General features: G+C 38.9%; 1 protein-coding gene across 2 annotated transcripts in view; it reads left to right on the top strand.

Moving 5' to 3' along the window:
- The window catches only part of MORC2 (MORC family CW-type zinc finger 2), a 69,028-nt gene that overhangs the window by 17,151 nt on the left and 34,286 nt on the right, over nucleotides 1–17,591 (top strand). Inside the window, exons 5-9 of one of the 2 annotated variants that reach the window (XM_088143857.1) lie at nucleotides 3,331–3,421; nucleotides 4,872–4,980; nucleotides 5,075–5,234; nucleotides 5,387–5,498; nucleotides 5,677–5,802. In XM_088143857.1, the coding sequence (XP_087999983.1) occupies nucleotides 3,331–3,421; nucleotides 4,872–4,980; nucleotides 5,075–5,234; nucleotides 5,387–5,498; nucleotides 5,677–5,802 (598 nt within the window). Of the gene's footprint in view, nucleotides 1–3,330; nucleotides 3,426–4,871; nucleotides 4,981–5,074; nucleotides 5,235–5,386; nucleotides 5,499–5,676; nucleotides 5,803–17,591 lie in introns of those variants that run through there. The other variant, XM_088143858.1, reaches the window with a different exon arrangement.

Consider the following 17,591-nt stretch of genomic DNA (forward strand, 5'->3'; position numbering starts at 1 on the left):
TATGGCTGTGAGAGCTGGACCATAAAAAAGGCCGAGCGCCGAAGAATTGATGCCTTTGAACTGTGGTGCTGGAGAAGACTCTTGAGAGTCCCCTGGACTGCTAGGAGGTCAAACCAGTCAATCTTAAAGGAAATCAACCCTGATTGCTCATTGGAAGGATTGATAATGAAGCTCAAGCTCAGATATTTTGGTCACCTAATGCGAAGAGAGATCTCTTTGGAGAAGACCCCGATGCTGGGAAAGATTGAAGGCAAAAGGAGAAGAGGACGGCAGAGGATGAGATGGTTAGATAGCATCACTGAAGCAATGAGCATGAAACTGAGCAAACTCAGGGAGGCAGTGAAGGACAGGAAGGCCTGGCGCAATATGGTTCATGGGGTCACGAAGAGTCGGACATGACTTAACGACTAAACAACAACAACTCAGAACTGAACACAGTATTTGAAGTATGATTTGACCAATGCAAAACAAAAGTATTATTTCATTTGATTTGAAAACTATATTTGTAGCAATGCAGCCTAAATTGCGTTATATTTCTTGCAGTCATGACACTTTTCTAAACCTTGAGATCAACTACAGTTCCAAGTTCCTTTTCACATATACTTTTTCCAAACCAGGTATCACCATTTTGTTGCCTGTAGATTTGTTTTTGCAAAGAGAAAAAGTTTGTCCCTATTAAATGTAATTGTTATTTTCAGTCCAGTTCTGATGTATCAAGCACATTGTGAATTTTGTTTCTAACTTCTAGAAAGTTAGTCATCCCATCCAATTTTGTATCTCCAAATTTAATAAGCATTCTCTCTACTTCTTTGTCCAAATCATTAATGCAAATATTGAAGAGTAGTGAGCCCAGAACCAAATTCTTGGTATATTACTCAAAAACCTCATTTCAGTTTGATGAACATTTGTGAGCATTCTTTAGCATAGATTTCAAGCCATTCATGGATTCACCAAGTAAACATGCCTACTAGCACATATTTAACTAACTTGCTAATCAGGTTATCATAGAATACAAATGCTTTCCTGAAATCAAGATATATTATGGCCACCAAATTTGCAGTTTCTACTACAGTGCTTACCTGATCAAAAGTTACTTGTGATCTCATCACTTCCTATGTGAAAGGATAAATATTTGTATATTACACCAACTTTACAACTGTAATACTAGCATTTTCAGCTTCAGAGAATACACCTAAAGTTCCAGAAGCAATTGTATTTTACTAGACAAGAGGCTCACAGTCTTTATAAATACTTGTTATCAATAAATATATTTGAAAGGTAAATTTTAGATGGAATGGAACAAGGAGTTAGAGTTCCTTCCTTTTCTAAACAATAAGAAATTTAATTTATGTATCAGAAATTACAGTAGATCTTATACTCTGGAGTATTCAACAAAATATGTTTTAGACTAATGGAGCTCATTATGTTTGTATAAGGAAAGGAATGAATAAATCTCTTTGTTAGAAATTCAGTGAGACTTATGATTCATTAAATTATTATCTGTAGTGGTTAGGTTCTGGGAAGAAATAATTACATAATAATACGACTTTGAAGACAGGCCTTAATATTTCCTAGTGAGATGTGTGGTGACCCAGTTTGAAATATAAATAAATAAAAAATAAATATTTTCAAACTTTCACAATCTCTTGAACTATGTACCTATTATATGGAAGTTGACACTAGAAAAGGAAATAGATTCTCCATACCTTTTTTATTGCTAAGAAACTCGTCCTTCAACATTGGAAGGATGCATTTATTCAATTACACAGCATATTGAGGACCTGATGCTACTTGTGACTTATGAATGAGTTGCTTACAGATGTAGTTTTTGTATGAATGATTAAATATGGCCATCTTTTATTATGATGGTTACATAAGATTTTATTATATATATATATATATATATATATATATATATATATATATATATATAATAAAATCTTATGTGTATATATATATATTTTTTATCTGCACTCAGTCATTACCGACTCTGCAGTGACTGCTTGGACGAGTCCTTGCAGTTTTCAAGGCAAGGTGTTTCGGAAGTGGTTTGCCAGAGCCTCCTTCCTAGAGCAGAGCCCAGCTGGTGAGCGCAGGAGGCGGGGTTTCTGTTGCTTCGCGCCCTTTTTGGGGCACGCACAGTTTTTTGCGCTTACCAGCAACTGCTCCCGACTCCTTTTGCAAGGCGCCGCCAGCATTTTTCCTCTCACCGGAGTGAGAGTACCCATTTATCTACTCATGTGGGTTTTCGAACTGTTGGGTTGACAGGAACTAGGGAGGAAACAGGAGCTCACCCTGCTAACGCGAAGGCTGGACTCGAACCGCTGAAGCGTCGACCATTTCTGGCCGGGAACTTTCAGCGTCATTAAGCCGCTGCGCCACTGTGTCCCCATATATATATATATATATGTATGAGAAGTCAGTCAGAGTCTCAGAGTCTCTCTCTCTGGTTTTGTTCTGCTTTTTCTTTTTTCTTTGCTTTGTTTAATTAAATGCAAACAAAAATGTAAAAATTTGTATTCTGAAGCTATTTGGACTGCTTTTTGCCATGTCTATCAAATATGCAAGTTGTTGAGCTTTGTACTCTGACCTGCTCTTTACATATTGGTCCTATAATGAACTAAACAAGAAGGCAGAAGCCACACTCATAATCTAAAGACTGCTGTGAGCTTCCCAGTGTAGTTTTTGTCTAGTTCTAAAGAGATGCCAAATCTATAAATATTGCTGAATGATATCCATTTAAAGAATTACAACTATAGCTAATTGTATGTAGAGCTTGTTGTGGAGACAAGAATCTATACAGCTTTCCATTTTTAAAAATTGCATCACAAGATCAAGAAATCAAGTAAAGTGCAACAGCAGATTTAAACAAATGTTTCCATTTTTTGTGACAAAACCATTTGCTGCTGGACCATAATATCTCTCTAATTTACTTACAGAGCTAACATGAATGAATTTATTTGAAAAGTAAATCAGTGAAAAGACGTATGAAAAATATTGTAGTCTAGAAGATTTTTGGTGGCTTCCCAGTAGAGAAAACAATATTTCTTGGCAACTACATCCACTCTACCATATAATACAATTGTCTAGTAATTATACCTTTGTTATTATTGAAGTTCAGTATGGAGCTTATTGTCATCAGAAGAAGAGAAGCCTCCCAAGTGGCTTTGTGAATCTGTTTTTTAAGATACCTCCCCACCTTCTGAATAAAGATTATGAAAGTTGAAACATACCTGAAAGAAAGCTTTATTTGATGTTTGATACACTGAGAGAGCTAGTAATATATGTACTCTGAGTTATTTTCTTCCTTATTTTTTGTATTATTTTCAGATGATGCTGCAAGTGTGATTCAGTTTGGTAAATCTGCTAAACGATCACCAGAATCCACACAGATTGGGCAATATGGAAATGGCTTAAAATCGTAGGTATATGGACTCCAACCTCCCAAATACTTTTTGTTTCATTAAAATGCTAAAAAGAAAAAGAAAAATGTACTTACCGAAAGTAAAAATTTTTCATGATGTTGCTTGCTTCCCCAGTTGCTTGATGAAAGTACTTTTGCATATCTTATTTTACCTTACCTTATGAACCAAATAAAAAGGTAAACCAACAGGATAATATTACTACATTTTCTTTAAGCAAATTTGTATGAGAGAAGACATTCCTGCACGTACCCTTTAGGACTATAGATAACAATCACATGATATGTTCATTTGGATTTCTTCAGTACCCTGCAAAAATCCAACCCAGTAGGCGTGGATACATCTAACTAAGGACTAACTCAAATCATCTCCTAAGTCCCACAGTGGGGAAGTCAAAACAGCTATCTCTTTCAGTAGCAACCCATTGGAGTAGAACTCAACTCCCAATCTTATGAACTAAGATGGGCATGTCACCCCTCCTCCCAAACAAAAGAGAAACAATTATTTACATATTTATTTTTTAAAAAACAGTTCAATGATGCATGGTGCTATATATTACATCAAGAAACATCAAATAATTACAAAAATGAAATACGAGTAAAACAAACTCAGTTTCTTTGGTAACTCAAACAGGGAGAATAGTTGTCGAATATAGGTGAACGCTAGCATGTCAACCAAAACATTGTGGCATGTTACCTTTGACATTCATGTCATAGGTTCACCATCACTGCACTAGCATAATGTTTCTGTATCAAAGACTCCAAATCTTATTTGACATGAATCCAAAACTTTAATTCCAGCCAAGATTGACTGAAATTATTCCGCAACCACCTATTTCGATAAGTTGTTTAAGATAAGAATATTAGAAATGGAATAAAAATTATGCATCCTGGAATTGAGCAAAAGTTCAATCCACACAGTTGAGCCATTATTTTTAAGGCATTAATAAAGGCAATTCACAGCCATCAATCTCTTCAGTCAAGTTTAGCAGAATGAACCTTGGTTCTATAACCTTGCAATGTCTTAGAATGAAATTGATTCCAATAAGAAGCTGAAGGAGATTATGTATTCCTACTTCTGGATTCTTTTGAATGCCTAACCAAAAGCAATTTCCTTAAAGCTGATTTCTTCATGTATGTTATTACTCAATAATAAATTGGGTAGCTATTGGTAAGTTTTCCAAACGATATTGTCCCAGAGCAAAATGCAAAGGGTATCTGCATCTTCAGTTAAATTGAAAGACCTGATATCTTTATAGCCTGTACCCAAATTCCAAATGGATTTCATTCTTTTCTGAATTTTTGGTTAGCCATCTACAGAGGTAACAGGATTTTCAGTTAAAACAAAGTAAGCTTGTTCCCTGCCGTGTTGTTTTTAATATGTTGGACAGAAGGATTGCTTTTGAGTACCACTTGTGAGTATATTCCATAAACTGAAATCTTCCTGCAGAGGTTCCATGCGGATTGGTAAGGATTTCATCCTCTTTACGAAGAAGGAAAACAGTATGACCTGTCTCTTCTTGTCTCGCACATTTCATGAAGAGGAAGGCATTGATGAGGTTTGCAATTATTTGCCTTAATAAAATACAGAACAAGTTAGTTTTTGCAAGACCATCAAAATATTCATTTTGAAGCACCTTTTTTGAATTGCAGGTAATTGTTCCACTGCCCACCTGGAATGCCCACACCAGAGAGCCTTTGACAGAAAACATGGAGAAATTTTCCATTGAGACTGAACTCATTTACAAGTATTCCCCTTTTAAATCAGAGAAGGAAGTAATGCAGCAGTTTGACAAGATTTTTGGAGAGAAAGGTAGGAGTGTTTTCAGTGTACTGTAAGGACAATATTCTTTGAAATCAGAGTGTTCAACACAGCATATTTGCATGATGGACTCAATGTGTGTGGCTATCTATTCAAAGGAAGAATGGGTACATGAAAGGGTTAATGTCACTGTGTTCCCTTAGGGACCTTGGTGATTGTCTTCAACCTCAAATTGATGGATAATGGTGAACCTGAGCTAGATGTGATCTCTGATCCCCGCGATATCCAGATGGCTGAAACTCCACCAGAAGGAACGTATGTTTGATAGAATCAGCAACCTTTAACTGCAGTTTTGTTTTGTTTTGAATCAAGGATAATATAATTTGCATGCTGTTAATCACTCAGTTTACAGATGATGGATTTAGTAGGATATAGGATGTTAATTAGGTTTATGTGCACTTTCTATGTTCTGTAAGCCTGTGTTCCATTTCAGGAAGCCAGAACGCCGTTCTTTCCGTGCATATGCTGCTGTGCTCTACATTGATCCCAGAATGCGAATCTTCATCCATGGCCACAAAGTACAAACTAAACGCCTCTCCTGCTGCTTATACAAGCCTAGGTATGATGTATAGCCAAGTTCTCTTATAGCCACGGAATTCTGTATTGAAGAGATATCAAAACATCTCAAGTTGCTCTCATTCTTCTGATGAGTGTCCAGTTGAAACCCCCTATTGGTTTTGCCAGTCCTTTAGATTTTATCTTCACTCACCCATCATAACATACTTTAAATTTAGCTGTGTTAATGAACCTGTTCTTTCATCATCATGAGTTAATTGCAGTTATTTTCCAAAACATCTTGGTTATTATGCCAAGTCCCATGGCATAATGTGATCATCTCTGTTTTCTTATTCTGTAATTTCTTCTCTTGATATTCCTTTTAATATTACTGACAATCTTACAGTTTAAATTATGCAACAGTCACTGTGCCCACTAATCTTCTCAAATGTTGATGTTCTCATGGCTAGAAAGGTATATGCTGTTGACTGAAATGTTTAGTTTGGGCACTTGTTGGTCCTGTGTTCCCATTTAAAAATGAGAATCTACTTTTTCTTTTGAAAGCCAACTTCAAGCAAATCCTGCTGTACTCATCTTCAGAAATATTCTATCCATTTGACAGTGATTAACTCTTACAGAATGATTTCTTACGTTTAAAACTTTATTAAGTTTTGGAGAGAAAGGTAGTGTTTTCAGTGCACTATAAGGACAGTATTCTTTGAAATCAGTTTTCAACACAGCTTATTTGCATGATGGACCCAATGTGTGTGGCTATCTATTCAAAGGAAGAGTGGGTACATGAAAGGGTTAATGTCACTGTGTCTGTTCCCTTAGGGACTTTGGTGATTGTCTTCAACCTCAGATTGATGGATAATTATTGATGGATTATTAAAAATTGATGGATTATTAAGTTTTAAAAAGAAAAGGATAAAGGATAAAACTAACAGGAACTAATAATCAAGAAGAAGAGTAGAAAGCTAGAAAGAAAGAAAACAAAAGTGGTAGAAAATAGAGAAGAAAAAGAAAAAAATGCAAAAAGAATGACTTCTTATACAGCAGATATAAACGAATCATACAATGATCTCTTACTCTAAAACTACAACTTATTGTACATATTTGTATAATCAGGTTAACTAATCATCAAATCCATATATCATAATTTCATTTTTTTTCTGTTCCCTGCAAAAAGTGCAAAAGGGACTTCCAACTAGCATTAAAGTTAATGTTTTTTCTCTAATTTTACAGAATTATTTCTTAAAGAAGAACTAAAGAACTTTGCACTGCATGCTCAAAGTAAAAATAGTAATACAGGTAGTCCTCGCCTAATGACCACAATTGAGACCGAAATCTCAGTCATTGAGCGAAGCAGTCATTAAGCGAGACTTCCACGTGACTGCTTTGTTCAACGACTGCAATCTGGGCACCCCCAGTTGTGGTCATTGAGCGATCTACGGGTTGTTAAGTGGATGGAGCAAAGGAGCTATCTGCTGAAAATTTCAGCTCAGTGTGGAGCTGAAATCCTCCTGGCAGGCACTTCTTTGAGAGCGTAAGGGCTACCTGCCACACAGTGTCAGCTCTGTGTGGAGCTGAAATCTTTGTGGCAGGCAGCCCTTTCACTCCCAAATGTTCCTAAAGCCTGCCAAAGGGTTTATCCTTCCTGCTGTGGACAGAGGGGAAATCCTTCCTGGGGCTAGAGGAATGGAGCTCAAATCCTACCCTCTGTTCCTACCCACTGCTGAGAGGGGAGGCGAAACCTTGCAGTGGTGGGCAGGTACGGAGCTCAAATCCTGAGGATTTGAGCTCTGTTACATCAACGCTGAGAGATTTCCCCTCCCCTCTCAGCAGTGGGGAGGAACGGAGCTCAAATCTTCAGGATTTGAGCTCCGTTCCTGCCCACCGCCGCAGAGGTGATCACATTATGGGGAAGCCAGCAGAGAAGATTGCAAATGGCGATCACATGATCATGGGGCGCTTGGCAACTGGTTGTAAATGTGAGCCAGTTGCCAAGTGCCTGAAATGCAGCCACATGGCTATGGGAGGGGCGGCACAACATTTTACAATGGCCAGAAGTGCTTTAGGGGCCATAAAGTACCCTTTCCGAGGCCATCGTAACCTTGAGCTGTCGTCAAACAAACAGTCATTAAGCAAGGACTACCTGTAAGTAGATTCCGTTACAGTATCTTATAGCCATTCCTATATCTACATGAGATAATAATTTTGTATCATCCTTTGGTAAGTTGCATTGCCTTATTCATGATGAGTTTCATGATAATTTTTCAATCATCACAGTGAAGCATTGGCTACCTCACGCTTCTTAACCTGGGAGTAGTCAACAGTGCAAGGTACTCTTCCCTCAGAGAAAGGGATGCCCAGTATTGAGAAAGATAGTTCCATCAGGCATAGAGCTTGAATATTTTAAATCTTAGCTTTTGAGGATCTTCTCCAGAATTCCACAGTTCACCTCCGTATGGGCATTCACATAGGGTTCTATTTTAGGTCTCTGCAGTAATGACTTCATTACATATGAATAACACTGCTTTCCACCTCAGCAGTCCCTTTTTATCTATATGATCCTCAACATCAACACTATAGCAGTTTTTTTCCAAGGTTGAAGAACACATGCAGTATAGATGGCAGCCTCTCAAATTAAACATCCATAGTCAGAAACTCTTGGCTCAGGACTAACTGTTTCTGGAGAAAGTAGTCCACAGTGTCAGCTATTTTGAACAAGTTGTAAGTTTCCAGTTTGCTTAAGAGGAATTTGTACTAATGAGAATTGATAGCCTAAATAACTTTTTGCAAGATGTTGGACACATGTTCCCAAATCAAAGGAATGCTTGTAATAAAGCAGTCTCATATACAGTGGAGCAAAAAAGTATTTAGTCAGCCACCAATTGTGCAAGTTCTCCCACTTAAAAGATGAGAGAGGCCTGTAATTTTCATCATAGGTATACCTCAACTATGAGAGACAAAATGAGGAAAAAAATCCAGAAAATCACATTGTCTGATTTTTAAAGAATTTATTTGCAGATCATGGTGGAAAATAAGTATTTGGTCACCTACAAACAAGCAAGATGTCTGGCTCTCACAGACCTGTAACTACTTCTTTAAGAGGCTCCTCTGTCCTCCACTCGTTACGTGTAGTAATGGCACCTGTTTGACCTTGTTATCAGTATAAAAGACACCTGTCCACAACCTCAAACAGTCACACTCCAAACTCCACTATGGCCAAGACCAAAGAGCTGTCGAAGGACACCAGAAACAAAATTGTAGACCTGCACCAGGCTGGGAAGACTGAATCTGCAATAGGCAAGCAGCTTGGTGTGAAGAAATCAACTGTGGGAGCAATACTTAGAAAATGGAAGGCATACAAGACCACTGATAATCTCCCTCGATCTGCGGCTCCACGCAAGATCTCACCCTGTGGGGTCAAAATGATCACAAGAACGGTGAGCAAAAATCCCAGAACCACACGGGGGGACCTAGTGAATGATCTGCAGAGAGCTGGGACCAAAGTAACAAAGGCTACCATCAGTAACACACTACGCCGCCAGGGACTCAAATCCTGCAGTGCCAGACGTGTCCCCCTGCTTAAGCCAGTCCATGTCCGGGCCCGTCTGAAGTTTGCTAGAGAGCATTTGGATGATCCAGAAGAGGATTGGGAGAATGTCATATGGTCAGATGAAACCAAAGTAGAACGTTTTGGTCTAAACTCGTTGTGTTTGGAGGAGAGAGAATGCTGAGTTGCATCCACAGAACACCATACCTACTGTGAAGCATGGGGGTGGAAACATCATGCTTTGGAGCTGTTTTTCTGCAAAGGGACCAGGACGACTGATCCGTGTAAAGGAAAGAATGAATGGGGCCCTGTATCGTGAGATTTTGAGTGAACACCTCCTTCCATCAGCAAGGGCATTGAAGATGAAACGTGGCTGGGTCTTTCAGCATGACATGATCCCAAACGCACCGCCCGGGCAACGAAGGAGTGGCTTCATAAGAAGCATTTCAAGGTCCTGGAGTGGCCTAGCCAGTCTCCAGATCTCAACCCCATGGAAAACTTTGGAGGGAGTTGAAAGTCCGTGTTGCCCAGTGACAGCCCCAAAACATCACTGCTCTAGAGGAGATCTGCGTGGAGGAATGGGCCAAAATAGCAGCAACAGTGTGTGAAAACCTTGTGAAGACTTACAGAAAACGTTTGACCTCTGTCATTGCCAACAAAGGATATATAACAAAGTATTGAGATAAACTTTTGATATTGACCAAATACTTATTTTCCACCATGATTTGCAAATAAATTCTTTAAAAATCAGACTCTGATTTTCTGGATTTTTTCCCCCATTTTGTCTCTCATAGTTGAGGTATACCTATGATGAAAATTACAGGCCTCTCTCATCTTTTTAAGTGGGAGAACTTGCACAATTGGTGGCTGACTAAATACTTTTTTGCCCCACTGTGTGTAATTTCAACTATTCATCTCATCCATGAACTCTTGAGATAGATTGCTTAGCAAACAAATGACAGGCAAGGAGAAGGGTGCATCACAAGGAAGACTGAAAATGATGAATTGATGCAGAATGTCTGTAGTTGACTTATTTATATCAATTAGCATTTAGCTAATTAGCAATTAAGTTTGGAGATTATCCAGATAGATCTATGAAGGTATGAAGAAGATAGTCCTAAGGTACTCTGGAGCCAAGCCATGTGGGGCTGTCTTCTACTAAAGATGATCGGAACTTTAGGATAGGAAGAAGGAACTTATTATTTAAATTTATTATGGCTGCCCACTCCAAAAAACATCACAGTAAAACGTGACAACCTGGTGTAAAAAACAACCATAACAGTCACCAAAAAAAAAAAAAAAAGACGCACTCCACAAACATACTAACCCCAAGCCTGGGAACAGAGCCAGGTCGTAAGAGCCTTCTTGAACCCCAGGAGAGTGGATGCCATATGTATTTCTGGGGAGATGCTGTTACAAAGGACATGGGCAGCAACAGAAGGCCCCCAAGATGACAATTTTTAATTGAGGGGATTTGGAGCACACCCCCTCTGCCTGAATGTACTGGGCAGAAATAATCGGAGAAAGGCAGTCATCTGACATCTGTTTGGATTTTTTAATGTGATAAAAGTACTACCGTCTAAACCAGTTGGACATAAGACATCCCAGTCAGATGCAGATGGATAAAGGTTGACCAATACAAGGAACCATCAAGCCCTGCTTTAGAATACCTCTTCTTATTACCCATAAATTGAGCAGCGTAGGCTCTTGAACCTTCTTCATGGAGTCACATCATTTTCTACAGGAGGACTCAAAAACAAGGCTACAAGAGAATCCAGAAGCATTTGATAGTTAAATCTAGGTGATGAAAATTCTTGGTAAAATGCTGAGTTGGAGCTGAATCAAATTCAAGAAAGAAAAGTCAGGCTAACCTGAAGGCAAAGGCCCTTGGATGATGGATAGCTCTGAGTGAAATATCTTGGCTGAACTATCCTAATAAAATAAGGTTTTGAATCAGCAGTAAGATGAAGCTAACAGAAACTATATGTAGCTAAGTTACTGTGGCAAGCTCCTGGAAAAGTTATCTAAACTGTAGAAATCTCACTAGATCAGGCCTGTTCAACATAACGGCCCACAGGCTACGTGCAGCCAACTAAGCGGCCTTGTATGGCCACCAGTGTTATTTAAAAAGTCAGCAAATTCGCTGCCACCGCCCCAAAAGATACATTGCTAATGCTTCCAGGATTCACTGCTGCTCTAAGCTCCAGCACTGCCGGTGTTCCACTAGCCATCAAACAGTTGATCGACATGCCAGGCATTATTATTTTTAATTTATCAGTGTGGCCTTTCCCCTCTACAAGTTGTGCAGGCTTGCACTAGATTTTGCATCCGGTATATCCCTACTGCTACCACATTGTGGTATTCACACAATTTTTGTCCACAGATTAAAGAGGCTGGGAATGCCTGTAAAAGACTACACTTCGTACATTAAGTAATGATACTTACCCAGCCTATTTGACGGTGTATTCTCCGGCATACATGCTAGTTTGGTCTATAATTTTTTTAATATAAAGGATGCTTCTTACAATCTTTAATTGAACTAAATATATATGTATATGTATATTGTATATTGGACTACAGAGCACATTTAAAATGGATTGGCTTCAGTATTTTGGAAATAACAAAGTGGATGACAAAACACTAATGCATGTGATATGAGCATGTCCTGCTATTGTCCCATTTTGGTCTAATATCTGTAGGCTTGTTAATACAAGTAGTCCTCATTTAACAACCACGATAGGGAGCAGAAAATTCATTGTTAAGCAGGGCAGTTGTTAAGCAAGTTGCGTCTGATTTTACGAGCTTTTTTGCAGCAGTCATTAAGCGAATCATCATGGCCTTTAAGCAAATCACACAGTTCCCCATTGATTTTGCTTGCTGGAAGCTGGCTGGGAAGGTCGCAAATGGCAATCTCATTACCCCGGGATGTTGCAACTGTTGTAAGTGCGAGCTGATTGCCAAGTGCCAGAATTGTGATCATGTGACCGTAGGGGTGCTGCAGTGGTCGTAAGTGTGAGGACTGGTTGTAAGTCCCTTTGTTCAGCACCACTGTAATTTTGAACGGTCGCTAAACAAATGGTATATCTGTATGGTATAGGACTATCTGTATGGTATTATGAAGATCAGTACACTTTAAAGATGCGAATATAGTTTTCAACTCTATATCACAATTGGAAATTTACCAATATATGAAAAACTGGATGTACCAAGTTTGGTGTGCCACAAAAAAGATTACTGTTTTACATTGGAAAGTCAGCGTGACCCTAGAATTATAACTCCATATTGATGAAACTTCACTTTCCATATATGTTTCCTTATCAGTGTAATGGAAAAAAATTATCCACATTATTGTATGTGGTATGGTTTATTAATATGTTCAAAAATCAGGCTGAATGACTTTCTCTATAGGTAATATAACATGTTTCTCTTATTTTTGTGGGATTTTTCTTTTTAAAAGTTTTATTTCTCTGTATGTTAAAGTATAAAATTAGAGAAGGTTACTGCACCTCTTTTGATCTTGAGAAAGCATATGATAAGGGCTTGAAATACAGAAAAATTTGTGTGAATGTTGGGTTGAATAGGGATATGCAAAAAGTTTCAGGAATGGAACATTCTGGAGAATTCTGTTTCTCCTGTTTCATACATTACCGACCTAAAAATAACTGTCTGCCCTTCTTAGCATTGCAGTGAGAACACAATCCTGTGGCTGATGTGATATTTGAAAGCTTTTGGTTATTGTGGCTGATGTCTGGCTTAGAACAGTCTACCATAATGGACACGTGCTGTATGAATCATAATTATAAGTAATTATATTGGAGGAAATTAAATAAGAATGAAATTGTATACTAAATAGATTTTGCCTGTGTTCGTGAGTTCTTCTGAATTAACAAATGTTTGTCATCTTGATAACTGTAACTATTTTGGTGTGTAATTTATTTTTAATTTATTTGCTATGTTGAGTCTGAAAGCAATTGTGAGAACCCTTTGAGAAGACAATAACAGAATATGCTACTGCTCTTAAGGGCTGTGTGTTGCACCTGGGAAGTATGCAGACTGTTATTTCAAATTAATGGAAATTTGTGAAAGTTTAGTGATCACTGTTTACTCAGATTATACAGGTAGTCCTTGGGTTATGACTCTAATCAGGACTGGAATTTCCATCACTAAGCAAAGTGGTTGTTAGGTGAAATGTCATATGACCACTCTGCTTAGCAACGGCAGTTCTGATAGTCTTGGTTGGGCCAGGACCCCACCTTCAGGAAGGCCTTGTAAGGCCACGGGGAGGCCTTGCGAAAGGCCAGCAGCTGCTTCAGCCAGCCACACCTCATCAGCAATGGGAGGAAGAAGACAGCGAAGGTCAGCTGGGCAAGGCACGGGGCGGCAGAGGTAGGCAGGGCAGCCAAAAGGGCAGAGATGGGGGGGATAGATGGGAGGGAGTTGAATTGCACACTGCAGTTGTAAATGCGAGTGGGTAGGCTGCCAAGCACCCAAATTTTGATCATATGGCTGTAGGGTCACTGCAATGGCTGGAATCAAGGACTAATCGTAACTACCATTTATTCAACACCATCGTAAATTTGAACAGTCGCTGAATGGTCTACCTGTAGTGGTAATGGAAGACTGTGTGGATTAAGATAAATATGTTGCTGTATTAAAAGCACAAGAGGCACAGATGTGTTAGTATTTGAAATAGAGCTTATTCATGATCAACAAGCATCATATGAAAAGCAAAACCAAAAGAGAATGTCTTTGGTATATAGATGAATTTTGGATGTCAGTTTAGAATTACCAATCCCAGAAAGAAAGTTCGTGGTTTGTTTGTTTGTTTTAAATTGGAAGAACTCAGATTTCCCACATACTGACAGGTATAGTGCTCATGAAAATAAGTCAACCTATAAATATGCTCAATTATCATATTTATGCAGCAGCAAATGGTCCAAAAAGCTACTATGGTATATTGTTACTACATTATCTAAAGAAATTAAAGAACAGCTTCAATCAGGTGAAATAGTTATTCTGATCTTTCAGAAAATTAAGCTATCATCATTCAGGATACCTTACAGAGCTTTCTGGGAAACGAGCAGGTGCTGTCATTCCTTGCCTGTATTTTTGGTGGGAACTAGCATCCCAGTCCTTTTGTAAGATATTTTTCATGTCTTAAGGAAGAAGAAAACTCAAAAAAATAGCTGCATATTTCAGATAGAACCAGAAGTTAGTTCAAAAATCACAAAAATGGTTCATTTACCTGCAGCTGACAAGCACAGCATTCCCTCAGTGATATTTTGCAGCTACAGGTAGTCCTAACTTACCATCTGCCTTGTTTATTGGCCATTCAAAGTTTGATTGATTATATGCCATCAACTCATAGCAATGACATAAATAGATCTTCTCCGTGATGATCTATCCCTAACCTCCTCTTTCAAGTCTCCCAACAGTGCACTTATTGCCACTGTAACTGAGTCAAGTCACCTTGCTGCTGGTCATTCTCTTCTTCTGTTTCCTTCCATCTTTCCCAGCATTAGAGCCTTTTCGAGGGAGCTGGGTCTTCGCATAATGTGTCTGAAGTAGGATAATTTAAGCCTGGTTGTTTATGCCTCAAGTGAGAACTCTGAGTTGATTTGTTTGATGATCCATCGGTTTGTTTTCTTGGCTGTCCGTAGTATTCTCAAGAGTCTTCTCCAACACCGGAGTTCAAAGGTGTTCTTCCTATCCTGCTTCTTTAAAGTCCAACTTTCACTTCCATAGAGTGTCACAGGGAATACCGTGGCTTGCATGATTCTGATCTTTGTAGGTATACAGATAGTCCTCGCTTAATGACCGTTTAGCGACCATTCAAAGTTACAACAGTGCTAAAAAAGTGACTTACAACCAATGCCCGAGGTTATGTCCGTCGCAGCACCCTCGCGGTCACATGATTGTAATCCAGGTGCATAGGAACCAGCTGACATTTATGATGCTTGCAGTGTCCCGGAGTCACGTGATCACCATTTGTGATCTTCCTTGCCAGCTCCTGGCAAGCAAAATCAGTGGGGAACTGCATGATTCATTTAATGACCACATGATTCACTTAATGACTGCATGATTCACTTAATGCCATGGTGATTTGCTTAACAACTGCTGCAAAAAGTTGCACAATTGGGTCCAGTCACGTAGCTTAGTGACCTAATTCTGGTCCCAATTGTGGTCGTTAAGCGAGGACTACCTATAGACATATCACAGCATTTGGATATCCTTTCCAAGGATTTCATGACTGCTCTACCAAGTGCTAGCCTGTGCTGTATTTCTTGACTGCTTGTTCCTTTACTGTTGATGATTGATCCTAAAAGGCAGAAGCTGTCCACCACTTCCATCTATTCATTGTCAAGTCTAAGACTGGTTGTTTTACCTGTTGTCATTAGTTTGGTCTTATATTTTAGTCCCATTTTTTCACTGTGTTCTTTGATTTTAGTACTAGGGCTTGCAGATCCTTTGCATTTTCAGCTATGAGCATATTGTCATCAGCGTAGCACAGGTTATTGGTGTTTGTTCCTCCAATTTTAAAACCACACTCATCGTCTTCCAATCTGGCTTCCCATAATACATACTCACCATATAGGTTGACTAAATAAGGGGAAAGTATACAGCCTTACTGCACTTCTTTGCCAACCTGGAGCAAGTCTGTTTCGCCAAGTTGTGTCCATACTGTGGCTTCCTGACCTGTATATAAGTTTCTCATGAGGACAATGAGATGTTCTGGGATTCCCATTTTTCTAAGTACTTTCAACAGCTTGACTTGATTGATACAATCAAAGGTGTTTCTATAATCAATGAAGCACAAACTGACTGATTTTTGGTATTCTTTGGCTTTCTCAACTATCCAGTGTGCATCAGCAATAATTTCTCGTGTTCCTTGGCCTTTTCTAAAGCCAGCTTGAACATCTGGCCTCTCTTTTTCCATGTAGGACTGTAATCTGTGTTGGATGATCCTAAGCATCATTTTGCTAGCATGTGAAATTAAGGATATTGCACGATAGTTTGCACACTCTGTTAAATTTCCTTTTTTTTTTTTTTGGGTATTGGAATGTAGATTGACCTCTTCCAATTGGTTGCCCACTGTGTCCTTCTCCAGATCTGCTGGCATAGCTTTGTTAGAACCTTGACTGATTCTTCTGTTGCTCAGTGATATTCCATCAGTTCCTGTGGCCTTCTGACTTGGCAATGACTGGAGTGCTGATCTAACTTCATCTTCTAGTACTAGAGGTTCTTGTAAGTAAGGAATATCTTGTAAGGTATCTTGGATGTTGACATCTCTGCTGTACGGTGTTTCAGTATACTCCTTCCATCTTCCTTTGATCTCCTTTGAATTGGTTATTATCTGTCCATTGGCGCCCTTTACCATACCAGGGTTAGAACCTCCTTCTGAGTTCAGAGATCTTTTGTTTTTTCATCTTCAATGTCTTTACAGAAGTTGTTGTAATACTTGTAACAGCTCTTTGAAACTCTTGTTCTTTTCTGAGATTTTTGTCTTTCTTGGCCTTGGCTTCCCTTCCCTTCCCTTCCCTTCCCTTCCCTTCCCTTCCCTTCCCTTCCCTTCCCTTCAATTTCGATGGTTCACTCTGACATCCAGTTCGCTTTCTTCTTCTTCTTTTTTTGGCAGTCTCTTTTCACATTCATCCTTACCAACTTCTTTAAGTCCATTCCATAATTCCTCTGGTTCTCTTATCAATGAAGTTCAGGACTCAAAGCGATTCCTGATGTTCTCCTTGAAAATGGTAGATACATGTTCAAGATCATATTGTGGAAACTGACTGGCTTTCTTCTTTTTTAGCTTAATTGGAGCTTACACATGACCAGTTAGTGATACGTTCCACAGTCAGCACCTGACCATGTCTTCAATGCTGTAATTGAGCTCCTCTACCTCCTTTTAGCAATAATATGATCAGTTTGATTTCTATATACTCCATCTGGTGATGTCCGTGTATAGAGGCGTCGTTTTGGACAGTGTTAGCTATGAAGAAATCATTGGAGTAGCAGAAATTGATAAGTCAGTCTGCTGCTTCATTACGGTTTCTTATGCTGTACAATTCAACTACATTTTCTTCTTTCGTGTTTCCAACTTTGGCATTCCAGTCTCCAGTCACAAGCAGCACCTTGCTTGCATATTCTGTCAATTTCAAATTGGACTTGACCATAAAACTCATCAACTTCCTCTTCTGCATCGGTGGTTGGGGTATAAACTTGAATGACAAGGGTTGTCCATAAAGTCTAATCGATATTATTTGGTCATTGATTGCATTGTAGCTGAGTACTGTTCT

The sequence above is a fragment of the Python bivittatus genome, unplaced genomic scaffold (genome assembly GCF_059951505.1).
Source record: "Python bivittatus isolate LINGU-HERP-01145 unplaced genomic scaffold, Pbiv_v1 ctg000390_np1212, whole genome shotgun sequence".
In the NCBI taxonomy this organism is placed as follows: Eukaryota; Metazoa; Chordata; class Lepidosauria; order Squamata; family Pythonidae; genus Python; species Python bivittatus.